Source organism: Petromyzon marinus, unplaced genomic scaffold (assembly GCF_048934315.1).
Source record: "Petromyzon marinus isolate PM22_M1 ecotype Great Lakes invasive population unplaced genomic scaffold, UKy_Petmar_22M1.pri1.0 PM_G_Scaffold_21, whole genome shotgun sequence".
Classification (NCBI taxonomy): domain Eukaryota; kingdom Metazoa; phylum Chordata; class Hyperoartia; order Petromyzontiformes; family Petromyzontidae; genus Petromyzon; species Petromyzon marinus.
The window spans coordinates 2,969,956-2,997,394 of record NW_027422773.1 but is presented as its reverse complement, the minus strand read 5'-3'; the positions used below and the strand labels follow the sequence as shown (position 1 = coordinate 2,997,394).

At 48.0% G+C, this 27,439-nt stretch overlaps 1 protein-coding gene across 2 annotated transcripts; it reads right to left on the bottom strand.

Moving 5' to 3' along the window:
• Window positions 1-642: 642 nt before the first annotated feature.
• On the bottom strand, window positions 643-17,674 carry LOC142912572 (protein LSM14 homolog B-like). Of its 2 annotated transcripts, none has more exons than XM_076060699.1 (8): window positions 17,471-17,674; window positions 13,522-13,679; window positions 11,774-11,981; window positions 8,757-8,909; window positions 7,888-8,040; window positions 6,332-6,434; window positions 4,899-5,136; window positions 643-1,299 (listed from the first exon to the last, which is right to left on the bottom strand). In XM_076060699.1, exons 1-7 carry the CDS (start codon window positions 17,589-17,591, stop codon window positions 4,929-4,931), a joined length of 1,104 nt encoding a protein of 367 aa, XP_075916814.1. In that variant the 5' UTR covers window positions 17,592-17,674; the 3' UTR covers window positions 643-1,299; window positions 4,899-4,928. The 2 variants fall into 2 exon arrangements, with proteins under 2 accessions (XP_075916814.1, XP_075916813.1); XM_076060698.1 differs by having other exon boundaries at window positions 17,456-17,591.
• Between the last annotated feature and the right edge of the window lie 9,765 nt (window positions 17,675-27,439).

Genomic DNA, 27,439 nt, shown 5'->3' with positions numbered 1-27,439 from the left:
GCCCCATCTCCCGTGTTGCGTGCGCTTCATTGCGGCCAGCCTGTAAATCACTATGCGCCCCTGCGACTTTTTAAAGCTGATTTTAGGGGGGGCCGCCGTGTAATCCGGCCTGGGGGGGGGGGGGTCAGCCAATCTCCTGGCAATGGGAAACCGGGGGACATCCCTGCTAGGGGCCCTTCGGATGAAAGCCCGTGGGCCAGGCCTCCCCCTTCGAGACCCTACGTGAGTGTGTGTTTAGTGGGAGTGTGCGTACGTTCGTGTGGAGGGGTGCGAGGGGATGGTGGCGCCGGCGGAGTTGCTCCGTTGCTGTGGCACCACGGTATCTATGGAATTGATAGTCATATCTATTGACTATAGTATTATCAGCTGACTATAGCAGTGTCTGCTTACTCTATAACAGTATTTAATTACTCTAAAGTAGCATCTACTCTGCAGCAGTATCTACCGACTCAACAGTAGTATATACCGACTCTATTGCAGTTAACTTCTTACTCAGAGTACCGTGGTGAGGCCTAGTCTCGTGCAGAGCCCCCGGCCTCGCCTAGATTGCCCAGCCGGCCGAGGTGGCACCTTGGCAGGCTGGGGCTGGGCTGCCACATCACGCTGCATAACATACCAAGCACAGATTCAATTTTCAAAATCGGCCCTCAAGCTGGAACAGATGCCTCAATTTATTGAAATGCACTTTACTTTTTTCAAATACAGCAACCCCCCCCCCCTCCCACCATCCCCGATCCTGTTAAAGCCATGCATTGTACTACATTACGGACAAAGTTTAGAGGAATCTAAAGCAATGCAGTAAAAATTCAACGAAGCAATGTTGTAAAGCTAACAGTTGGCCAACTTAATTATTTGCCGGCCATTTCACCACAGCGAATGCACCGATATAAATTCCGCAACATTTAATGCTGCCTTGTGAAATACAAACAAAACTCAATTAAATTGTCATGTCCATGCTCATTACAGCTTAAGACCGGTCGCACAAAATAACCAATTTTAGGAGACAATTAAAGCTTTAAAGTTAAGTCCGACTTTACAGAAATGTTTTACCACACCCATTAGACTAAAGTTTAAAACTATACTTACAATTATAAATGTGTAAAGTGTTCAACTAAACGAGGTGTGTATCTTATTTACACACCATAGACATTAAAAGAATCGCATATCAATTAACACAACCCACATACAGTCCTTGCACTACCCCTCTACGTAACGTTTCTTCAGACCCAACAAATTTTAACTTTTTAAATCAAGCAAACCCCCAATATATGTACACTCTGGGAGGAAGTTCTCTGCAACCTGCAACAACAAAAGCAAGCATTGCCGACATCAAGAAGCAAAACCAACAGATCATCGTCGACCCCACAAAGGGCTCCATTCTCATTTGGAGAATTTGGTTTGCGTGGTCACGATTTAGGCCAAGATTTGGTGACAAGGTGCCTCTCTAAACCATCCAATTCCCTTCGTCAATCTCTAAAATTGGGCACGAGAGCGTTGCCAACCAACTCCATTTGAAAGAAACTACTCTACATTTGTATTTTACCAGGTAAGGCCCACGGAGCTATGCAGCGCTCTTTCCGGAGAGACATGGCCACTGTTCTGCCCCACGGCAGATATGGGGCTGTGTTTACACAGGAACTTCCTGATATGATGGTGTCGAGTTTGGTCACGTGACCTGGAAGTGACGCGTTAAGGGTCTCGAAGCGACGAGGCAAGGCAGGGGTGTCAGTCATTACAAAGAGTACAAAATGGAGGCACAATTAGCATCTCAGCGAAGACGGGAGCATCTGCTCATTGTGGGACTTTAAGAATCATTGTCTGCAAGTTAGTTTATCTCCATATATAAAAGGCAAAGTTGTGAATGTGTGCCTGTTCAAAATGTTTAGCATACTTCCCGACTTGCAACCAACTGGAAATTGGCCATGTGGGTACTTACCAGACTGTACACCACGCAAAAATGATAAAAAAAATACACTTTTTTTTAGGGGGGGGGCGGGGAGCTCAATAATGTATAGATTTTTTGCACGGCAAGTGAGCTGTGGCGTCAAATCTGTCACGTGACCCTCGCATGTGGAAGCGTAACGCATTGCAGTGTAGTGGTTAGCGTTGTTTGTGTGTGTATGTGTCTGTGTGTGTGTCTGTGTGTGTGTGTATCTGTGTGTATCTGTGTGTGTGTGTGTAAGCGTAACGCATTGTAGTGTAGTGGTTAGCGCTACGCTGCGCTACGAACCCGGCGACCCGAGTTCGATTCCCGCTCACGGCCACCAAACGAGTAACTGCTTGGGTGTCAACATCGCCACTGGGGAGATAAAGGCGGCAGGGCGTGCTGCTGGCCACCAAACCCCTTCGTGTTCTTATAATTACTGGGACTCCTGTTATGTTAGGATTGCCGTTATAATGCTGTAAATGCCTTTATAATGCTGTTAAATTGTTACGATAAATATGGAGGCCTGGTTAACAACGAAGCCTGCCACTTGCATTATTGTGAATAGTTGTTTGTAATTAGATAAGTCGAGCCAGACTTGTGCCCATGTAACTTTAATGCATTCTTGAGAGCAAGGATGAAGATGTATCTCGTCTACAGTTCAGTGTTATGTGCAGCAGCGCTGTACATTTGGGCTGCAGTATGGTGATTACCCAAAGTGACCTTATTGAACATAGTAGCTTATTCTCTTGTTGTAGAGCTATTCAGTGCTAATGTAGGTGCCTGGTCCATCCAGGACCTATGATTGAGATTCATGTTGTCCAAGACAATGTTATGATGTTGCAGTGTTAATTAATTATATTGATATTGCAAGTATTAACAGATGCTCTATTTTGTGCTGTGTTTTCCCATGAGTTTTATGTCGTTCTATTCGTTAAATACGTTGGAGTCGGATGGTCACCCTGGCTCTGAAGGTTTACTACTCGGACAGTGATGCAACGCAGCGTAGTGAGGCCGAGACAGCCACCACAAATGGATAGCTCAACGAAGTGGCTTATCGTGTAGACATTTATAGCAGCAAAATACTCTAAAACGCATGCTTTTAAAAACGTGGGAGGGAAAAAAAAACAGAGGACCCGGAGAAAAATCCACATGACCACGGGGAGAACTTGCAAACTCCAAATATGCAGCAGGCGTCGGGGTTGGGATGGAACCCCAGACCTCCTGCTGCATACCAGGCAAAGTGAGTTAACATCTCCTAGCCACCGTGGCATCCAAATAGAATCGTCAAGAGGACATTCTGACACTTGAAGAAAACCTGTACCAATCTTGGCCATAACCATTCTTGTACCTCTTGATCTTCCAAACACGTGTAGAGGTGTTACGGGAGGGTGACACGCGGTTGTATAACGGTGGCCACAAACACGTCCGCTACGGTCACCACCCTGGGGGGCTGTGGGGGATGCTGTGATCACTCCCAGCCCCGCCCCTCAGTGAGAGACAGTATAAAAGGTGGGACCCGGGGAGCTGAGAGGCAGTCCAACTCAAGCAAGATGAAGAGCCAGTGAAGAACGAAGATTGACTAGCCAGACCCTGGAACTCCTTTGATTCGCTGACCTTCTGAGGGCCGGGCAAAGCAAGCCAGGGTGCGACACCGGAGCCGCGAGGGCCAATGTCCCTCTGAGGGCCGGACTCGTGTGGCTGGTGATCGGGACCTGCGCCGAAGCTGGGCCAGGTCAGATAGCCTCCCGGGAGAGGAACAGGATAGAGGGAACCAGGGAGCTAGCGTGGGCTAAAGCTCGGGGAACGTTTCCCTCTATAAAGTACGGGTGAAGAGGCCGTTACCTCTTCAAGTATAAGACTCGCAACTGTAACAGAAGTGTCTGTAATAAATACGTGTTGCCTCAAGTAAACAGTCTCCGACGTCAATAAGGCCACTACACATGTAGCCCTCCAGCAGGTCAGATCGTACAAAAGCATTAAATTTGGCATGCGATTGATCGATAAAAAAAATCTAGTCATGTTTAAGATTTTATATAAATGATGATTGAGAAGTTTTTCACGATATAATATGCAAATTATATTATGTGAGCAAATGCGGTAGTGTACCCATACTCTTTGGTTCTATTCGGTAAAGTCACTCCAGCGCTGTCCTCGAGACAGCCTGATCCCTTCACCGAGAAGATGGTTTCAAATTAAGCAACCATTGGAAAGATGTTCTAAATCGAACTAAACATTAAACTAATTTTCAATGGTACAGTATATTTTTCAAGTAGTGGTACCCCAAACTTTCGCAGCTCTTAAAAATTCCCCATTCACACCATCAATAGGTAAACTCCCCCCCCCCCCCCGCCAAACGGCATGTTCACCCGCACGTACACCACCTCTATGCTAAGTCGGCCAATCAAATGCTAATTTTTATGCTAATTCCTTTGTCAAGGCACCTTGTTTCCTCGCACACAGCTTAAAGGTCGCGGTCTGAGCGTGGCTGTGTTTCACTCCAGCGCTGTCCTCGAGACAGCCTGATCCCTTCACCCGATGAAGGCCGCTTGTGTTGTGGCCGAAACGTCGTGATTTTTGTTGTTTTATTTTTTACCTACGTGACTTTACCGAATAGAACCAAAGAGTATGGATCCTTGCAGTCACGAAAGCTTTAAATCTAGAAGTGTACCCATGGCTACAACCACGAGAAGGCGAGTAGAGTCAAGGACGTAATGAATGGGAAGAGGAATAGAAAGGGGTAGAGCAGAAAAATGGAAAAATGGGATCAGAGACAATACCTTAAAAGGGTCTCTCTATCATCCTCCACGGAGCAGGGTATTTTCACAGGGGGGGGGGTTTTGGGGGCAGAGGGTAAGGGATTCAGCAGGGATGGCCACACAAGTCACGTGACTTCCTCAGGGAGGCACGAGCAGATTCTCGATATTTTTGTTTTGCAGCTTAACGGGAGTGCAGGAGCGGGAGCTGCCCTTACCTGCACGTGCTCCTCCTCATCATCATCTGTCTAGGCCTGCACCTTGGCTGGCAGAGGAGACCGCACCCCTGCTTTGGGCATGCCCGGCCGCCCGTCCCCACCCCACAGGGTCCGGCGGTTGAGCCAGGACGCGTGGCCCCAACTGTGCCAGAAGCGGCGATTGCGCGCGGCCGGGAGGTTCTCCCCGAACGTCTGCATGTTCAAGCGCTGCTCCTCCGCCAACGTCACGCGGCAGTTCCTTACAAGATGGAAGGAAGGGGGTGGCGGGGGTTGTGAGCACAGCTGGTGCATCTTGCCAGTCATCTCAGTCTATCCATGGCCACCTGGGGTCTGTCCCATGACCTCCTGTCAGCGAGCCTTCGACATTCCACGTGTACCTTCACCGAGCAGTGAATGGCGCGTGTTGGTATTGGAGGTGGAGGGAGGAGATAAAGATGCAGTGCTACAACTTCTTGCTCGTGCCACTACTACTGGCAGAAGGGCCACAGTAAGTCACTCATTTTCATTTTGGCAAATATCGCAGTTTTTACACCGGCACACGAAAAATGCCTGCCACTTGTAAAACACGTCACGGGATTCTTTGAATGTTCCCTGCCAAGCAGCAGGCGTACATCCCGGTTAATGCGCCCGCAGTATTATAAATCAGAGCAGCCACTAGATTTGCACTGCGAATAGTTTTGTTGTTACGCGACAACGACTCTGTCTGACGCTCCGAGCAGTGGCTCACCCCACACCATGTTGAAGAGTGGCCTGTGGATGACGATAGATCACGGTACTACAGAATTGCTCGAGTGAACGCTAAACCCTACATTAGAGGTTCCCTGCACGGTTCCACACCATCCTGCGTTTTAGAGAAATGTTCGCCTCGTGCCCAGTCAAATAATTACACGGTTCTTCCTCTTATTTTCGAGCTAGGATTTTTTCCCGAATCAAGCGCAACACCGCAATTCACGCGGCATGCATTTTCTGCGCAGAGTAATTAAAGTTAACGTCACACATTTGCAACGCCCCAAAGTTTCCAGATATTCAGGAGGCGTAGTCAACCGCATACGAGTGAGAAGGCAGCCAGCAACGGCACCAACAATTGCCCGAGATCTGTCATCCTATATTAGGATGGTTAGGCCAACTCCATTTGTGAGTTTTTATTACACGAGGGACGAAACCAAAGAAAACCCACACGTGCAAAGGTGGGAGAGTGAATGGGGGGGGAACAGCAACCCCATCTCCGTACAGATGGAGATGAATCAACATGCTGTACTGCTACCTCCTGGCAAGTCGGTGCACATGGCAGAAGATTGTGAACCACCAACCCGTTGCCTCCTCCAGGCGCTGTATATAAAGGTGTGCCGCCACCACTGCCCGTCCGAGACCATCAACCCCGCGATGAGCAAGGAGACCCAATTAAAAATCACAAGTGGCAGAAATGCCATTACCTGCCGCCATCTTTGGAAATGTTGTCAAAGAAGCATCTTGTTTTGTCGTAGAAGCATTTGTCAGGAAACACGGCAGAGCTCCTGCTGGGACCCCTCTGCATGTCTGCAGCACAAAGGGAGACGTCAATGTCAGAAACTAATTAAGGGATGGCCTGGACAATTAAAGACAAAGATCCCCACCCCGTTTCGCTTCAGACTATCGGGGCAAGTGCTCTTAGTGAGTGGCACCCCGAGGCCGGCACGGCACACGAAGGCATGGGTGGGCCTAGCACCATGCCCGGCCACCTTCGTCTCCCTCATGGCGATGGCTGAGGTGAGCCACTAGAGGGGGGCGACGGTACAGATTTGTTGAACCAAACTTTTCAACAGAAACCGCCGTGGCAGCAGTGGCAACAGGCCACCGTGATGGACGCTCGTGGAGATTGCTCCTCGTGAACAAAAATTGTCAAAAGTGCATCATGGTCCTAAAGGGACCAACATTTAGCACAGGGGATTCTCCAAAAATTTTTACCATTTGTTAAAATACAACCATTTACCAATGCGAGTCAGGGCTAAAACAATAAGACCATAAACTTTGCATTATATTTCAGGCCCATCAAGCTATATGGCTCTTTTTCAGAAGAGACCTGGCCACAAATGATAGCTCAACGAAGTGGCTTATTACATGAAAATTTCTGGCAGGTAAACTCCAATAAGTGCACGTTGATTCTAAAATGTGGAGGGAAAAACCGGATGACTCAGAGAAAACAGGTTTTTTTGGGTTAGATCGTGATCCAACCCAAAAAAAAATCTATCATGGATGATATTGGTCGCAAAAGCCTACATGTTCAACCGACCCAGAGAAAAATCCACACTACCACGGGGAGAGAGACGCATGCAAACTCCAAATATACAATGGTCAGGGTTTTGGTGAAACCCACGAGGCAAGGTAGCCCCCCCCCCACAGCCGCCTAATAATTTGTTGGCACAAGAGAGGCGGTGTAATACAAATCCACTGTTGCACTGCACATCCATGCTTTACATTATCCAAGCTCCACTCTTTCTGCAACCCACACCTGACCAGAGTGATGCGAGGCCCTCACCCACAAGTGCAGTGACAGCCAAGCTTACTAAAGGCTGTCACATGCGGAGAGTTTCTCAAGTTATCATTCCTCACGATTACTCTAACTCGTATGAAAAAAAGGGCCTAATATAAATGTCCACATAAGCTACTTCATTGAGCTATCATTTGTGCCCAGGTCGCTTCTGAAAAAGCGAATAGCTCAGTGATCTTTACCTGGTAAGACAAGATTAGTTGATTTTTATTTTTTCAAGCGATTTGTTCACTTGACCTATAGACTGTGCACTCCCATCGTGTTTTTGTATTGTATGTTGTTACATTCTGACCCGCCCCTACTGAACATCTGTGGACAAAAAAACCTTTGTAGCGCATCGAAATCCCCCAGTGGACAAATAAATATTCTGATTCTAAAAGGAGACATCCCACAGGAGTGGTGGTGGTGGTGTGAAACCGGGTCCCTCAAAGTGCTCCTTTTAATAAAAAAAAGGTCCACCACCTTCTCTTTGCTTGGCCTTGTTGTTCTGGAACTCCTTGTCCAGCTCCTCGCGGTCCAGCTGTGCGTTGCTGCTCTCAAAGTCAAACTCCGCCTGAAACTCATCGCCCAGGTTCAGGGCCTGTGCCTTCTGGGGGCGCCCATGGCGGCTCGAGCCTGCGGGGAGAGAAAAATAAACGGCAGCTCGGTTTGTGATCCACCAACGCCGCGGTGGTGGCGGTGGTGAGATGTTAACTACCTAGCCTGGTACGCAAGAGCTCGTGGGTTCTATCCCGACCCCCTGCTGTATACTTGGAAGTTTGCATGTTCTCCCCAAATGTGAAACATTTCCTGCAAACTTTCTCCATTGGAATAATGCATCAATGAGTACACCCTGCTGCAAAGAAAAAAACACTTTTGCTGGACCCTCATGGACAAATGTGAGTCTCTTACTTTCGACCCAGGTTTCCTGGGTAAATATTCACGACCATAAAAAAATAGCGCACCGGCTGCCCGGTATTCAGGTCGGCACCAGCGGCCAAGAATCTGTTATTCTCTCCGCCCTCTGCACATGTTCAAAAGGCCATTGCCAAAGTCCAGGCTAATGCACCGCGTCGCCTTTGAGGCAACGTCAGTGATAAAAGTGGCAAGGGGTTTTTGCCTTCCCACCGCGATTTACAAAGCCCCACGACGAATGCGTCCACAAAAGCTGTGCACGGCGAGCCTTCAATACGCAAACGCATTAATTAGTCTCCGTCGGTACGAGACGCCGACTGTAAATTGGGACACGTTGCTTCAAAACGAACTTACAAATTTGATGAAAAGATTAATGACGGCATGGGGGGGTGGCGGGTGGGGAGGGCGAACACCACCCACACCACCCGTAGCCGTACCTGCAATCTGCTTCACGGGGGCCCTCCGCCACCGCCGCCGCCGCCGGGGCGCCGTCTGCACCCCCCGCTCCACCGTGCCGCTCTTCCTCGCCGGCTGCTGCGGCGTGGCGTTGACGCGCGCAGCGGCCGCGCCGGCCGTGGGCGCTGCCGCACCTGTGGGCGATGGGCACAGCCGGCGCGCACCCACCGGTCGTCTCGGTTCGTCAGCCCGTCGGGGGGGGGCCACGTGGGACCCTCCCGGTGCGTCCCGGCAACGACCGGCGACACTTCATCTGGCACGGGCGCCGTGGTGACGTCACCGTCACTTAGTGGCGAAAGGCGGCTGTTGGTATTATGGGGCGGGGGGGGGCGTTCTACAACAGCTGTGTGGGCAAGACACAAGTGCCATAGCCCTCCATCACCCATCGTGGTGTCAGTGTCATCATCATCATCATTACCACCACCACCCCTCCCCCCCTATCGTTCCTCACGACTGCAGGTCACACGTTTGTGTTGTCACCAGGCAGAGGGGCTCACCGCACACAAATCCCAGCGTATCCGAGCGTGCCATTTTTACGTCGCTTCGAGCGAGGCCGTCAAAACCGCACAGATCACTCAGCGGCCAAGCGCAGCGTTTGCCGACCACCCCGTTTGCGTCTCCAACATTTTCGAAAAGGAAACTCCGCTTTCATTTGCTCTTGATGCAACCAATTGCCATAGCCACGTAGGTAAAAAATAAAATAACAAAAATCACGTTTCGGCCACAACACAAGCGGCCTTCCTCAGGTGAAGGGACGAGACTGTCTGGAAGACAGCGCTGTCCTCCAGACAGTCTCGTCCCTTCACCTGAGGAAGGCCGCTTGTGTTGTGGCCGAAACGTCGTGATTTTTGTTATTTTATTTTTTACCTACGTGACTTCACCCAATAGAACCAAAGAGTATGGATCCTAGCAGTCACAAACGCTTTAAATCTAGAATTGCCATAGCACCACCATTCATATATTTTGTCAAAAATGATTCTTTTGCACGGGTTTAAAATATAAAAATATTAGCACACGTTTGTCGTTAGGGGCGTTTGCGCGCAACTTTTATGGGTCGGGCAGCATTACATTGGGGGGGTGTTAACATTAATAAACGAGACGGTGGAACGAGGGTCACCGGGGCTCTTGTCCACAAGCCACGGCATACTTCACGACTCGTCCTCCCGCCTGCAGAGGGAGGCCTCGGCTGCACCAACACGGACGGCACGAGGATTCACGACGCTTCCGTTAAAGTCGGTGGCTGTTGTAACCTTTGCCGCAGCCTTGCAACCCCTTTGGTTCCCAATCGTTCACAAACAACGTGCAACGTCAACAGACGTAAGGGGTTTGATGAAACAAAGCGGTTGCACTCGGCCCGCGCGCCCGCACCCAATCTGTATTTCGATGATATACCTTCGAAAGAAATCCCCAGAAAGGGGATCTTGCAACCCCCAAGGGGTGCGTGCACCCCTGGGTTAAGAACCACTGGGCGAGACGATCGTGGGGTAACACAGTAATATCAATTTACAACTCACACCCCTTTCACGTCGTCGCTTTATTATGAACACCGCTAACACAATTTACGTCGGTGACAGCATCGATCCTTTCTCGTATCCCCATCGCCTCTTGCTTCACCTACCCTGTAAACTACCCTGTGGTGTTGCGCGCATGACGACATGTACTGTGCTTTCGATAACAAAATACATTATTGATGTACGGTATTTTGGGAAAAAATTGCTTAAATTTACGTCGCACATTTCAGGAACGCATCACCAATGTAAATTGGGGTACTGCTCTACAATGCCCAATGTTCTGCTACACCATCTGCCACCCAACAAATTAAATTTGTCACCTGGAGCACCACACCAATTTATGTGGTTTCGGCAAACCAGAATGTTGAAAAAAACCCAAAAAAACAATCATATTTCCGTACGACGTCTCATTGGACATTACAAAATCGGGCATCAGGTGTTTGGTAAAAGATGCAGGTGGAGATCCGATCAGAAATCCTCTCTTCTCTCAATACCCAGCCAGTGAACAGGGTGGCCACAACCTCAGCACCACGATAGCACCTCGTTGAGATCAATATAGCAAGTTGCCTCTGGCAACCTCGTTTCTCACAAAACCACAGATTTTAAAAAAGAAAGTCTTCGTTCATCATCGCCATGGAGAAATGCATCGTGCAGGACCTTGAAGCCGCAATTAAATTTTGTTGGTGCAAATCTTAATTGGGTTAAGTTGTGGAAGAGGGGTAATTTTAAAACGTTTTTATTTTTTATCAGGCAAGACACCGAGCTATATTTGCACTTTTTCAGAAGCCACTTTACCACAAATGATCGTTGAATAAAGCGGCTTTCTTGATAAACGCCGTTATTGCAAACAACAAAACCCATTTAGCACCACATTTGTATTATCTCGTGGTAGAAGAGTGGCTCTCGCACAACTACGAACCCAACGACGCAAAAAATAACTCGATTCTCAGCCATATCACGAGCGAATTATATCCAAATCGGTGGCTGGCTCCCCACCTTCCCATTCACCACAACCGCACAAGTGAAGCGTGGCAGGTGAAATAACCACCCCGCATGACAAGACAGCGCGGCCTTCGCCGAGCAGTTCATTGACAGGGCACCAAATAATAACGCTTTAAATGACGGGTTATTTTGAAAAGGCGACAATTTAAAATACAATCACTGGGTATCACCATCAAGCGCAAAGTAAAAACAAAAATGCTCGTCCGCATGCACTACACATTATCATCATCATCGAGCTGTCATACACAGAGCCTTTTATTTTCCTGCATGCGCTTACGGAAATAATTCCATGAAGATAGCTGTAACTCAACTGCGTTCAATTAAGATCGCATTGAAATCACGCAGTTGCCTCTAAACGAGCAAAAGGCGAAAACGACCCGAGGCAAGGCCACTGGGCAACGGAAACCACGTGGCATTAAGAGGGCAAAGGTGCAGCCCTGCAGTGCCGATGTTTACCGCACACCGCACCCCCCCCCCTCCCGTACCCACAGCTCCTCCGTACGCAGGCTGCACGAAGGGACGGTGCCCGACCGCTGTGGCCCAGGCGTCGTGCCGCGCGTGGCCCGGGTGGCCGCCCGTGGCACCGCGGGGGGGTCCGGTCGGCGTGCCCGGCGCGGAGTGGCAGCTCGCCGCCGCTCCGATACCGCACGTGTGGCAGCGAGTGGCGGCCCCCCCCGGGGTGCCCGGCGAGGACTGGACGGGGGGTGAGGGTGGGTTAGGCAGCGATTAGAACAAATCACGATGGACGACGTACGCATGTCAAACTTCTTATGCACCTTCTTGGTTCTTTCGGTAAAGTCACCACCACGTAGAAGGGAAACAATAAAATAATAAAAATATAAAACTTTAAAATTCTCACGACGTTTCGACTGCAACACAAGCAATCATCATCAGGTGTAAAAACCACAGCAAGACATTTTTTTTTTAAAGTGGCAGGTTTTTTTTTAACGTTAGCACCACGGAGAGCGATTTGGCAGTTATTCAGATGGACGAGTCCATCTATGTTCGGAAAAGAGGAGGGGGGAGTCGAAAATGATGGATGCGGTCTGAAAGCCACCGTAAGCGTGAACAATTTATCAAATCCTTCCAATGATTGCTAAGCCAGAATTCCTTCCTCTCGGTTGAAATTGTCTCTGTGTTTGTATATGTGGATAGCCTCATGAACGAATCTCTCATGGTAGCCAGATGGCTTACAGAGAACCTCTGTAAGCCATCAGGCTACCATGAGAGATTCTCCCGTTTCGGTCTTAGGAGGAGGGATAATTGCGATGTCATCACCCGAGAGCCAATCAGGTGTCAAGGGTTGCGCAATTCAGCCACTGGCACGCTGGCACCCGGGCTCGGATCTTGGTAGCCTCTTCCATCTCCTCCTCCTCAACCTGTAAAAACCCTCCACAGCTACCACTGTTAGCTAACTATTGTAACTCTCAAATGCAACTTTCATCAAGCCCCCCGAGTGTGAAGTGCAGTCTCCAACCTCGTATTCTCCACCATCTCTGGCTTCCTCGATTCCAGTGCCGTGAAGGGAAAATTTGCCCGAAATGCGGCCGATCAGCGTTGACTTTTTTTTCCACATTTTGTCAACATGTTGCCAAAGATGTCCCTTAAAGTCTTAACGGACGTTCGGGGCAAGTGCAGTGCGAGCAACTACGAGGCCGGCAAAGCACACGGAGGAGGTGGGGAAGCCAGACCCACGCCCGACCGCCTTCTCCCCAGTGGCGATGTTTATACATCGCACCAGGTGCTCATTGGATAGATCTCAGGAAAAGCCCGGGACCGTTTCAGATAATCGTCACCTGGCGTTGGCCGTAAGTGGGAATCAAACCCCGGTGGGTCGTAGGCGGGTTTGTGGTGCAGCGCATCAACCACTGTGCCACCGCTCCCCTAAACCATGGCACCGCTGCAGTGGCAAGATGTTAACTACCTCGCCTGGAGTACAATAGGTCGTGGGGTTTGATCCAGACCCCCGACGCCTGCATATTTTTGGAGTTTTCAACGTCCTCCCCCGTGGTCACGTGGATTTTTCTGGGTCATCCAGTTTCTACCTCCACGTTTTAGAACCGACGTGCATTTGGAGTATTTGGCTGCTGGAAATGTCCACACGATAAGCCGCTTCGTTGAGCAAATCATTTGTGGCCGGGTCGCTTCTGAAAAGAGAGTTAAGTAGCTCGGTGGGCCTCACATGGTACAATAAATAAAGAGTTTAATGGTAAAGAGCGGCTGCACCTCTCACCTGCACCATGGCCACGTCGTGGTGCAGAGCGGACAGCATGTACTCGCACGGGGTCAAGTCCTTGATCTCGCTGATGCGAAAGGCGATGTGTTCGAAGACCTCCTCGCGAGGGGCAATGGGACGGTCGGCGGGGCGCCCCTCCGTCCCGCGCAAGCGCACTGCGCGCACACAAAGACGCCCGCCGCCGGTACAGACCTCCACGTACCCGTTTGGTCAAGCGTTGTTACGGTCGAGAGCACCTATGCAGGTCGGAGCAGGTGCGTGGTTGTGGGTTTTGGGCGCCACTGTGGTGAGACGTTAACTACCTCGCCTGGTATATATCGAAGGTCATGCGTTTCATCCCAACCCTGACAACACCTGCTGTATATTTGGAGTCAGCGAGGTTTTCTCTTCCCATGGGTCGAGCGGATTCCCCCCCCCCCTCCAGGTCTTTCGATAAGCCACTTCGTTGCGTTACCTACCATTTGTGGGGAGGTCACTTCTGAAAGAGCGATATAGTAAGTGGGCCTTACCCGCAACATAAACAATTCTTTAAAATAGTTTCTAGCTGGTTCAGCTACCTTCATCCTCCCCAGTGCTGATTTAATCATCTTTTTTACTTACACACCACACCAGGTAACTTCACTTGAAGGCAGTCTACCTACGCGCAAACCAGAATGTGTTGGGATACAAGGCCACCACCGACGACGTTGTCTGTAGCCAGGAATCAAATCTAGCTCGCGGGGTTCCGAGCTGCACACATTTCTCAACTCTGCAAGCCATGCAAGCCAAAAATTGAGATTCATTTATTTCCTGTAACAAGCTGTATTAAATATTCTTGTTTCTTTCGGTAAAGTCACGTAGAAGGGAAATAATAAAAATAAAACATAATAAAATAAAAATGAAATGTATTTTATTTTTATTTAAATAAAATTAAAATGAAATTTATTTTATATGTATTTTATTTTATTATGTCTTAGCTGTATTAAAACCAATAGCCCGTCATCCATAAGCCATATGCCTGCAGGTATTGAATGTTTATGGGTATCAACATCACAAATCCCTATCATCACTGTCGCAAAGAAGAAGTTCTCCATTGTGCCAATTTAATCCCGACAGGTGCCGTTGACCCAAATCTGTGAATCCGTTTAGAGTATTTGGCGGCTAAACGTTCCCACGCGCTAAGCCACTTCGTTGCGTTACCTACCATTTGTGGGCAGGTCGCTTCTGAAAGAGCGATATAGTAAGTGGGCCTTACTCGCAACCTAAACAATTCTTTAAAATAGTTTCTAGCTGGTTCAGCTACCTTCATCCTCCCCAGTGCTGATTTAATAATCTTTTTCACTTACACACCGCACCAGGTAACTTCACTTGAAGGCAGTCTACCTACGCGAAGCCCAGAATGTGTTGGGATACAAAGCCACCACCGACGACGTTGTCTGTAGCCAGGAATCAAATCTAGCTCGCGGGGTTTCGAGCTGCACACATTTCTCAACTCTGCAAGCCAAAAATTAAGATTCATTTATTTCCTGCAACAAGCTGTATTAAATATTCTTGTTTCTTTCAATAAAGTCACATAGAAGGGAAATAATAAAATAATAAAAATAAAACATTAACTCAAAATGAAATTTATTTTATTTAAATAAAATATAAATGAAATTTATTTTATATGTATTTTATTTTATTACGTCTTAGCTGTATTAAAACCAATAGCCTGTCAACCATTAGCCATATGCCTGCAGGTATTGAATGTTTATGGGTATCAACATCACAAATCGCTATCATCACCGTCGCAAAGAAGAAGTTCTCCATTGTGCCAATTTAATCCCGACAGGTGCCGTTGGCCCAAATCTGTGAATGAAGGCAAAAATGAATGTGGAACATTTCCAAATTAACTGTTTTGGGGCCGTCCAGAAATGACGTCACGCACCTGGGGGGGTCAGACATTTGTGACGATGTGTGACGACTGGGGGGGGAGTTTGATAAATGTGACGTCACATCAAAATGCACAACTTTAAATATAGACAACACGTTCCACCTAATTAGACTTTTTAATGTTTTCTCCGACAAGATCAGAGTGCAGCGGCACATTAAATACGCACTACAATGACAACAATAGTTTAAAGCGATTTGAAGCGTGTTTTATTTTGGCGGGGGGGGGAGGGGGCAGAGCTTTGTGACGTCATATTTGAGGGCGGGGGTAAAAAAAATCGTTCAAAATCGCGTGACGTCATTTATGGACGGCCCCTTATGCGGCACCCTGCCGGGCTCTTTGGCCGGGTCACGCGCCGTCTGTGACCAGCCGCGTCTCATTGCCCTGTGACTACCGACCCGACTTCAACACTTGATTTTTGCACACAGCGTTTTAATACGTTTTTTTTGTGTGGAATATTTGCTGGTTTATTCCAGAATGTTTCTGTTACGCGTCGTCGCTTTAAGATGTTCTGTGTTCAAATTTTGTTTGTTGCGGTTGCACCCGACTTAAGAGCCGCATGGCTCACAGGGGTATACCTAATAAATGAAACTTGAAACTTGAACACGCGCACGCACCGAAACCACGAACTTGTTCAGGTCAACGGGGTTAATCGCGCGTTCGTGTTGGCATAGCTGTCAACCCCTTATCAGTGCCCCTAGATTGTTACAGATCAATTCAAACCCTGATTGGTCACCCCCTGCCCTTATAAATATCAACGTTTAGCCAACGAGGTCCCGTCGCAAGGGAGAAACGCAAACAGACGGACGAAACAATGTGTGCCCGTATTGAAACGGCTGTGCACCCAATAACCTTCGTTGAAAAATACTTGAAACCACTGCGACCCAGAATCAGCAAGAACAACCTCAGAACATTCGTGATTAAGCGGGTGACGAGTTGAAGAACTTTGCCCCAGCACAGCTAGAGGCGCCGGCCATAAATGATGTCGCGCGATTTTGGACGATTTTTGCCACCCCCCCCCCCCCAAAAAAAAAATATAAAACACGCTTCAAATCTCTTTAAACTATTATCATTGTAGTGCGTATTTAATGTGGCGCTGCACTCCGATGTTGAAGGTGAAAACATTTATTAACAAGTCTATTTGATTAAGTAGAACGTTTCGATTTAAAGCTTTCGTGACTGCAGGGATTCATCTCATTGGCTCTTTCGGTAAAGTCACGTAGAATGGAAATAAAATAATAAAAATAAAACATAATCAAATAACATTTTATTTTATTAAAAAATAAGTAAAAAATAATAATAAAACATTATACAATTTTATTAAAAATAAAATGTTATTGCTTTATTTTTATTATTTTATTTCCATTCTACGTGACTTTACCGAAAGAACCAAGAAGATAAGTAGAACGTGTTGTCTATATTTAAAGTTGTGAATTTTGATGTGACGTCACATTTCTCAACTCCCCACCGCCCCTCGTCACACATCGTCACAAATGTCTGACCCCCACGTGACGCATCAATGGCTGTCATTTTAAACATTTCTGGGCAATTCCCACTGAGATTAAGGACTCTCTTACAAATCCAGGTTAATTGAAAACACAAAAGTACATACAGCAATCCAATACAATCATGATTTCATTTATTTCTTTTCATTTATTTTATTTATTTTTTTCACCTACGTGACTTTACCGAAAAAAAACAAAGACTATCTTATTTGTCGTTTGAGCATCTTAACACCTCCTGTTTGATTGCCCTGAAAAGGGTCAAACCCCTCTTTAATACCCCCCCATACATTGACCCCACGACACTCACACCAATCTGTCCAGAAGGCGGCAACGTCGCCGACACGTTCACCTCCTCCTGGCAAACTTTCCCCAGCCCCAAGGCCTCCTCCTCCTCCTCCTGCTGCTGCTGCTGCCGCTGCCCGAGCGAGTCGCCTGTTAGGACGACTCAAGCGGCTTCATTAAACCCCTAACCCGCAGCTTCGGGGTGTCCACAGTCGCCCCGTGAACCACCCCCCACCCCCCAGTGCGTAACCTTTCGCCAAGACGACGGTGGAGTCGTCCGTGTTGATGTCACAGAGGATGCCCTCGTAGCGGATGCCCGCCATGGAGAGCAAGCTCATCCTGACGCCCATGCAGGCCGCCCAAGTGGCCATGGTCGCCGGCTCTGGCTACGGGCGACGAGAGGGGCTGGTGGGGCCGCCTTGGTGGGGCCGGGCAGGAGGAGGGGGGGGAAGGAGGAAACTTGGCCCGGATCGCGAGACGACGACGATGATGATGATGGTGGTGGTGTTGGTGGTGTTGATGGTGGTGGTGTTGATGGTGGTGGTGTTGATGATGGTGGTGGTGGTGTTGATGATGGTGTTGTTGATGATGGTGTTGATGATGGTGATGATGGTGGTGTTGATGGTGTTGATGGTGGTGGTGTTGATGATGGTGGTGGTGTTGATGATGGTGATGATGATGGTGGTGTTGATGATGGTGGTGTTTATGATGATGGTGTTGTTGTTAATGGTGATGTTGATGGTGTTGATGATGATGGTGATGATGGTGGTGTTGTTGATGATGGTGATGATGATGGTGGTGTTAATGATGGTGGTGTTTATGATGATGATGGTGTTGTTGTTGATGGTGGTGTTGATGATGTTGATGATGATGGTGTTGATGATGATGGTGTTGATGATGATGGTGATGATGATGGTGTTGATGATGATGGTGTTGTTGATGATGGTGTTGATGATGATGGTGTTGATGATGATGATGGTGTTGATGATGATGGTGATGATGATGGTGGTGTTGATGATGGTGGTGTTTATGATGATGATGGTGTTGTTGTTAATGGTGATGTTGATGGTGTTGATGATGATGGTGATGATGATGGTGGTGTTGTTGATGATGGTGATGATGATGGTGGTGTTAATGATGGTGGTGTTTATGATGATGATGGTGTTGTTGTTGATGGTGATGTTGATGATGATGGTGGTGTTGATGATGTTGATGATGATGGTGTTGATGATGATGGTGATGATGGTGTTGATGATGATGGTGTTGTTGATGATGGTGTTGATGATGATGGTGTTGATGATGATGGTGATGATGGTGTTGATGATGATGGTGATGATGATGGTGATGATGATGATGATGGTGGTGTTGATGATGTTGATGATGATGGTGATGATGGCAACAACTCACGGCGTATCCCCCACGTGTTCACGGACACGCCAATGGCACTGCAATGCACTCTGGGTAGCGCCAAGTGGGCGGGATTGTGGGGGGAGGGGGAGGGGGATTTGTTTCTCTTCCGCTCAACGTCGTGGGTTTTTTGCTTTGTGTTTCATTTTAGTTATTTTTAATTTAATTTTTATTTTCTATCTACGTGACTTTACCGAAAGAACCAGGAACGTGAACTGCATCAAATATAAAGCGGGTCACGTGCACGCCTCTCGACCAATCGAAATACGCGGCGTTTTTTTAAACCGAGGGGCATTTCCCCACCCCGCCCACCCTGCCCCCCGTCCACCCCGCCCCTTACACCCCCACCCCGCCCCCTTACACCCCGCCCCCTTGCACCGCCCCGCCCTCTTTTACCCCGCCCCGCCTCCTTCCACCACGCCCCCTTCAAACCCCGCCCCTCCTCCACCCGCGTCTCTCCGTGAAGGTTTGAAGGCCCAGTTCAGTTTCAGTTTATTTTGGTAATAGCCCTGTGAGCCATTCGGCTCTTGAATCGGGGTGCAACCACAACAAACACAAAAAAACAAAAACACGAACAAGAAAAACATCTTATAGTGACTGTGTGTGACTGTGCAAACAGAAAATCCATGAAAAAAAACAGCAAAATATTCCTGAAAAAAGCACCATACACCAACGCTGTGTGCAAAAAATCCCAGTGGGATGCAAGTCAAACAACAACAACAATCACAAGAACTTAGATTAAGGCCATCAGTCTAACTCCGTACTACAACAAAACAAACATGTCCAAACCTAAAAACGTTTTCCAAATCACCCATAAATAAAGCCATAATTGCAACGTAACAGCGATCACAGGGACTGTGACCGAATTTTTACAATAAACTACATAAATAACATGTAACACCAAATCCTAGAGCCATAGTTGGCTGCATGAGTTACTCCACAACAACAGAAGCATCGGTCTGAGTATCAAATTATTCAATGTACCTTTAAGATCAGCACGCTAAATCAAAATACAGATAATACTTTGCAGCGTCATCCGGAGCGAAACATTTTATTTTATGTTACGCCAATGAATAGCAGTGGCAGCTAGGGGTGTACAACTACTCTAGAGCAGTTTTGAGAGAAGATCTCATTGGTAGCGATTCAAGTTGCAGTTTATTGGCAATAGCATTCCAGACTCTGGGGGCATCAATAGCAAAGGCCCTTCCTACGGCAATAGGGAATGTGAAGCTGGTAAATGAGCGAAGACCTGAGGTCAAATTTGTTATTTGAAACAGAGTGGAGATCCAGCAGGTAGTCTGCGGATTTTTTTGTAAGTACATCGTGAATAAATAAGATCTGGTGCACAAGCCGTCGAACATTAAGAGACGTTAAGTTTGACCCAATGTAGAGATCACAGTGGTGAGTCCTATATGTGCAGTTCAATGTAAATCTTAAGGCCGAGTGAAAGATGGGATCAAGCTTCTTCAGTACAGTACTTGGGGCTGATTTATACACGATGTCACAGTAGTCAAGTAGAGGCAGTATGGTAGCTTTTATCAATTCCAAACGGAACATTGGGGGGAAGCAGTGCTTGTGTCGATACAGAAAACCAATTTTTATTTTTGTCTTTTTACCAATATAATCAATGTGATCTTCAAAATTCAGTTTTGAATCCAGGATGACCCCAAGATACTTATAGATCTTGACTTGCTCTATTTTATAATTATTTAAGGAATGTAATTGGGGAAACATAACTTCCTGCTTTAGTCCTGGTGATAAGCATAGCACCTTGGTTTTGTAGGTATTCAGGACTAGTTTAAGAGCAACTAGCTGATGTAGTAGTTTGTTGAAATCACCCTGTAGCTTAGCAATCACGTCATACGGAGAGCGGCCAGCAGTAATCAGTATTGTGTCATCTGCAAAAAGATTTACCCTGGAATGATCCAGGTCAGTGCCCAAGTCATTGACATAAAGAGAGAACAAAAGGGGGCCGAGGATGGAACCCTGTGGAACCCCTTTTGTTATCTTCACACTGTTTGACCTCCAACCATCTGTGAATACAGTTTGGGTGCGAGAAAAGAGGTAATTTTGTAACCATTTTACTCTGTTTTCGGAAAAACCGAGGCAACTTAGTTTACTAAGCAGGGTGTTGTGGTCTACTGTATCAAAACCTTTGGACAGGTCTAGAAAAAGACAGGTACAGTACTGCTTCTTATCAAGGCTAGTGTAAATGTGATTCAGAGAGTCTAATGCAGCAGATGTGGTGCTGTATTTTTTCCCGAACCCAGATTGTTTTAGATATAGTAGATTGTTGGTGGACAGGAAACTGCTAATTTGGTAGGTCAATAATTTTTCAAAAAATTTCATCAACGGGGACAAAATTGAGATAGGTCAGTAGTTATTTGGATCATCTTTAGGGCCCCCTTTGTGAAGTGGACGGACATAGGAATGTTTCCATTCTAGAGGAACTGATGCTTCTTTGATAGACAGGTTGAAAATATGGGCTATAGGTTTGTATATTAGGTGACCAACAGTTAGTAGAGCAAAGACGGGAATACTATCTGCTCCGGTAGAGGAAGGCCCTTTGAGGTAAGACAGTTGTTTCAGAACATTACTTTCGTGGATTGTCTGGAAACTAAATTCGTTTAATGTTTGGACAGGGGTGTAGGAATTTGCATGAGCAGAGGTGACTCCCAATACATTATAAAAAAAGATTACCAGCTTCAGAAAAATGAAGGTTAAAATTGTCAACTATTTTTTTGGGATCTGAAAAATATTTCCCCATTTCGGTTAAGCTCAATGGGTAGATTGTCTGTTTTGGATACCTTTTCGATATATTTGTTTTCCAGAAAATCCTGGCATTTCCATGTGATTCCAGGAGAGTGGAGGAAAAGTAGGCATTTTTTGCATGCCGTATTTTTTTGACGCATCTATACCTTAAAATCCTGTATTCTAGCCAGTCATTGACCAAATTACTTTTCTGAGCACATGCCCAAGCCTTGTCCCTAGTTTTCATTAGCTTTGTAATCAAGGATCAAACCATGGTGGGCGGTTGCATTTAGTTTTAAATCTAACCAACGGAGCATGTTTGTTAAGAATTTGGAGAAACGTGTACCTGAAGGTCTCCCAAGCCGTAATCTGGTTGGGGATATCACAGACCTTGTCAATATCCGAGTGAAGCACATCATTAGCAAATGCCTGAGTGCTGAAGTGTTTTCATAGAGTGCTTCTCAACCAATTTAGGGGGGGCATTGGGTCTGGCTGATGATCTCACTCCAAAAATGAAGGAGTGATCGTTAAGGTTATTACCCAGAACACCAGTCAGTGTGAAATTGTGAGGGGCATTTGTCAATAGGACGTCAAGCAGAGTTGATTGTCCCGAATGTTTTAGGTTGGGTCTTGTGGGGACATTTATTAATTGAAACAGATTAAATTCATCTGCAAAATGTGTGGCCACGGCCGGCGGGTTTAGCCAATTCCAATGTAGATCACCCACTAAAACTATTTCACCTTTAGGGAGGACCCCAAAAAGCTCTCTCAGTGCAGACGCAGCTTCAACATCCTTCCCACTAGGCGGTCGATAGCAGCACACTACCAATATCCGTTGATTATTTGGGAGAGTTATTTTGAGAGCGAGACCTTCAAAGCAGCATTTGTTAAACAAGGAGTGAGCTAGTGAACAAGCTCCTCAGCCGCCACCATTTCAGTCTCCGACCGCCAGCGCTTCCTCTGCGTCTTCGCCATCAACAACTCCAAGTCCTTCGAGGACATCCACCAGTACAGGTGGGTCGGTGTGTGTGTGTCGGACTTAACGCATCCACAAGTACAGGTGGATGTGTGTCGGACTTAGTGCATCCACAAGTACAGGTGGGTCGGTGTGTGAGTGTGTCGGACTTAGTGAATCCACCAGTACAGGTGTGTGTGTGTCGGACTTAGTGCATCCACAAGTACAGGTGGGTCGGTGTGTGAGTGTGTCGGACTTAGTGAATCCACCAGTACAGGTGTGTGTGTGTCGGACTTAGTGCATCCACAAGTACAGGTGGGTCGGTGTGTGAGTGTGTCGGACTTAGTGCATCCACAAGTACAGGTGTGTGTGTCGGACTTAGTGCATCCACAAGTACAGGTGTGTGTGTGTGTGTCGGACTTAGTGCATCCACCAGTACAGGGGGGTCGGTGTGTGTGTGTGTCGGACTTAGTGCATCCACAAGTACAGGTGTGTGTGTGTGTCGGACTTAGTGCATCCACAAGTACAGGTGTGTGTGTGTGTCGGACTTAGTGCATCCACAAGTACAGGGGGTCGGTGTGTGTGTGTGTCGGACTTAGTGCATCCACAAGTACAGGTGTGTGTGTGTGTCGGACTTAGTGCATCCACAAGTACAGGTGTGTGTGTGTCGGACTTAGTGCATCCACAAGTACAGGTGTGTGTCGGATTTAGTGCATCCACAAGTACAGGTGTGTGTGTGTGTGTCGGACTTAGTGCATCCACAAGTATAGGTGTGTGTGTGTGTGTGTCGGACTTAGTGCATCCACAAGTACAGGTGTGTGTTTGTGTGTCGGACTTAGTGCATCCACAAGTACAGGTGTGTGTGTGTGTGTGTCGGACTTAGTGCATCCACAAGTACAGGTGTGTGTGTGTGTGTCGGACTTAGTGCATCCACAAGTACAGGTGTGTGTGTGTGTCGGACTTAGTGCATCCACAAATACACGTGGGTGTGTGTGTGTCGGCGGTGGGTGGCTTACTGCAGCTACCATATCATGTGTCTTCTGCTGGAAGAAATAATGATTCCAGTTAAATTTGTGACTTGTTACACTGGTCTACAGCCAAAATGCGTTCGAGAAATAAACATGTAGTCCAACTTTACGAATTCTGTGTCACTGAGCTGTCCACTTGACACTGATGTTCCGGTGTGTCTGTTCCACCTGAAGAAGGAGACTTGTGTTGCCTCCGAAACGTCGTGATTTAATTGTTTTCTTTTATTTTGTTTTATTTTATTTTACCTCCGTGACTCCAGCGTACAAATTGATTCTCAACATTGTTTCGTGAGGTGTCGACTCCTTTTTAATCGCATTAAGAATCGACTCCCATTGACTTGCACGGGGAATCGGATTGTAGAGTTGTATTAGAAATCGATTGCTCATTGAATTGCATGAGGAATCGACTTAGAGTCTGAATCAATTCCTTGTCGACTTGTGTTTGGAACCGGTTCGTCGTGTGGAGTTGGATCCGGGTCCGGGGGGTTCAGCATCGCCTGGTGAGTTTACACTCAACGCTCACCACTACTCACCACTCACCACTACTCACCACTAGTACACTCACCACTAGTACACTCACCACTAGTACACTCAACACTCACCACTACTCACCACTAGTACACTCACCACTAGTACACTCACCACTCACCACTAGTACACTCAACACTCACCACTACTCACCACTAGTACACTCACCACTAGTACACTCACCACTAGTACACTCACCACTACTCACCACTAGTACACTCACCACTCCCCACTAGTACACTCACCACTAGTACACTCACCACTACTCACCACTAGTACACTCACCACTAGTACACTCACCACTCACCACTAGTACACTCACCACTAGTACACTCACCACTACTCACCACTAGTACACTCACGACTAGTACACTCACCACTAGTACACTCACCACTCACCACTAGTACACTCACCACTAGTACACTCACCACTCACCACTACTCACCATTCACCACTACTCACCATTCACCACTACTCACCACTAGTACACTCACCACTAGTACACTCACCACTCACCACTAGTACACTCACCACTAGTACACTCACCACTACTCACCACTAGTATACTCACCATTAGTACACTCACCACTCACCACTAGTACACTCACCACTAGTACACTCACCACTAGTACACTCACCACTACTCACCACTAGTACACTCACCACTAGTACACTCACCACTAGCACTCACCACTAGTACACTCACCACTAGTACACTCACCACTAGCACTCACCACTCACCACTAGTACACTCACCACTAGTACACTCACCACTACTCACCACTCACCACTACTCACCACTCACCACTAGTACACTCACCACTAGTACTCACCACTACTCACCACTACTCACCACTCACCACTACTCACCACTCACCACTAGTACACTCACCACTAGTACACTCACCACTAGTACACTCACCACTACTCAACACTCATCACTACTCACCACTACTCACCACTCACCACTAGTACACTCACCACTACTCACCACTCACCACTACTCACCACTAGTACACTCACCACAAGTACACCTACCACTCACCACTACTCACCACTAGTACACTCACCGCTAGTACACTCACCACTAGTACACCCACCACTCACCACTAGTACACCCACCACTCACCACTACTCACCACTCACCACTAGTACACTCACCACTCACCACTACTCACCACTAGTACACTCACCACTACTCACCACTAGTACACTCACGACTCACCACTACTCACCACTACTCACCACTAGTACACTCACCACAAGTACACTCACCACTCCCCACTAGTACATTCACCACTAGTACACTCACCACTAGTACACTCACCACTAGTACACTCACCACTAGTACACTCACCACTCACCACTAGTACACTCACCACTAGTACACTCACCACTACTCACCATTCACCACTACTCAACACTCACCACTACTCACCACTCACCACTAGTACACTCACCACTAGTACACTCACCACTAGTACACTCACCACTCACCACTAGTACACTCACCACTAGTACACTCACCACTACTCACCACTAGTACACTCACCACTAGTACACTCACCACTACTCACCACTCACCACTAGTACACTCACCACTAGTACACTCACCACTACTCACCACTCACCACCACTCACCACTAGTACACTCACCACTACTCACCACTCAACACTCACCACTACTCACCACTCACCACTACTCACCACTAGTACACTCACCACTAGTACACTCACCACTACTCACCACTCACCACTAGTACACCGCTGTGTCTGTTCCACCTGAAGCAGGAGACTTGTGTTGCCTCCAAAACGTCGTGATTTAATTGTTTTATTTTGTTTTATTTTATTTTTCCTCCGTGACTCCACCGTTCAAATTGATTCTCAACATTGTTTCGTGAGGAGTCGACTCCTTTTTAATCGCATTAAGAATCGACTCCCATTGACTTGCACGGGGAATCGGATTGTAGAGTTGTATTAGAAATCGATTGCTCATTGAATTGCATGAGGAATCGACTTAGAGTCTGAATCAATTCCTTGTCGACTTGTGTTTGGAACCGGTTCGTCGTGTGGAGTTGGATCCGGGTCCGGGGGGTTCAGCATCGCCTGGTGAGTTTACACTCACCACTACTCACCACTAGTACACTCACTACTACTCATCACTAGTACACTCACCACTACTCACCACTAGTACACTCACCACTACTCACCACTCACCACTAGTACACTCACCACTAGTACACTCACCACTAGTACACTCACCACTACTCACCACTCACCACTAGTACACTCACCACTAGTACACTTACCACTAGTACACTCACCACTACTCACCACTCACCACTACTCACCCCTAGTACACTCACCACTACTCACCACTAGTACACTCACCACTCACCACTAGTACACTCACCACTACTCACCACTAGTATACTCACCACTACTCACCACTAGTACACTCACCACTACTCACCACTCACCACCAGTCACCACTAGTACACTCACCACTCGTACACTCACCACTACTCACCACTACTCACCACTAGTACACTCACCACTAGTACACTCACCACTAGTACACTCACCACTAGTACACTCACCACTCACCACTAGTACACTCACCACTACTCACCACTAGTACACTCACCACTCCCCCACTCCCCCTCCCTCCCCCCCAGGACGAGGGACTTTGTCACCACCATGGCCAACACGGCCTTCCTGTCTCACGCTCCGCGCCCTGTCCCTGATGCTGCCCCTGCTGCTGTCCCTGCTGCTGTCCCTGCTGCCCCTGCTGCTGTCCCTGCTGCTGCTGCCCCTGCTGCTGTTGCTGCCTCTGCTGTCCCTGCTGCTGTCCCTGCTGCTGCTGTCCCTGCTGCTGTCCCTGCTGCTGTCCCTACTGCCCCTGCTGTCCCTGCTGCTGCTGTCCCTGCTGTCCCTGCTGTCCCTGCTGCTGCTGTCCCTGCTGCTGCTGTCCCTGCTGCTGCTCCTGCTGCTGCCGCACTGCCGCTTGGCTCCCCGCTGTGCCGCTGGTGGCTCGGCTTCCTGGGCGCTCTCAGACGCTGCTGCTGCTGCACCACCAACACCACCGCCGCTGGCTGTGGTGTTGGTGGTGGTGGGGGTGGTGTTGGTGGTGTTGGTGGGGGTGGTGGTGGTGTTGGTGGTGGTGGTGTTGTCGGTGGTGGTGGAGGTGGTGGTGTTGGTGGTGGTGGTTGGTGGTGGTGGGGGTAGTGGTGGTGTTGGTGGTGGTGGCGTTGGTGGGGGTGGTGGCCGTAGTGTTGGTGGTGGTGGGGGTGGTGTTGGTGGTGGTGGCGGTGGTGGTGGTGGTGGTGGCGGTGGTGTTGGTGGTGGTGGTGGTGGTGTTGGTGGTGGTGGTGGTGTTGGTGGTGGTGGGTGTGGTGGTGGTGGTGGTGGTGTTGGTGGTCGTGGTTGCGGTGGTGGCGGTGGTGGTGGTGGTGGCGTTGGTGGGGGTGGTGGCCGTGGTGTTGGTGGTGGTGTTGGTGGGGGTGGTGTTGGTGGTGGTGGTGTTGGTGGTGGTGGTTGCGGTGGTGG

Excerpts from the sequence above, each read along its gene's own strand:
- LOC142912572 (XM_076060698.1), bottom strand. The coding sequence starts at position 17,591 with ATGGCCACTTGGGCGGCCTGCATGGGCGTCAGGATGAGCTTGCTCTCC. Across the intron at positions 11,982-13,521 it reads ACGACGTGGCCATGGTGCAG|TCCTCGCCGGGCACCCCGGG; the intron begins GTGAGAGGTGCA and ends CCCCCCGTCCAG. Across the intron at positions 8,041-8,756 it reads CCCCGTGAAGCAGATTGCAG|GCTCGAGCCGCCATGGGCGC; the intron begins GTACGGCTACGG and ends CTCTCCCCGCAG.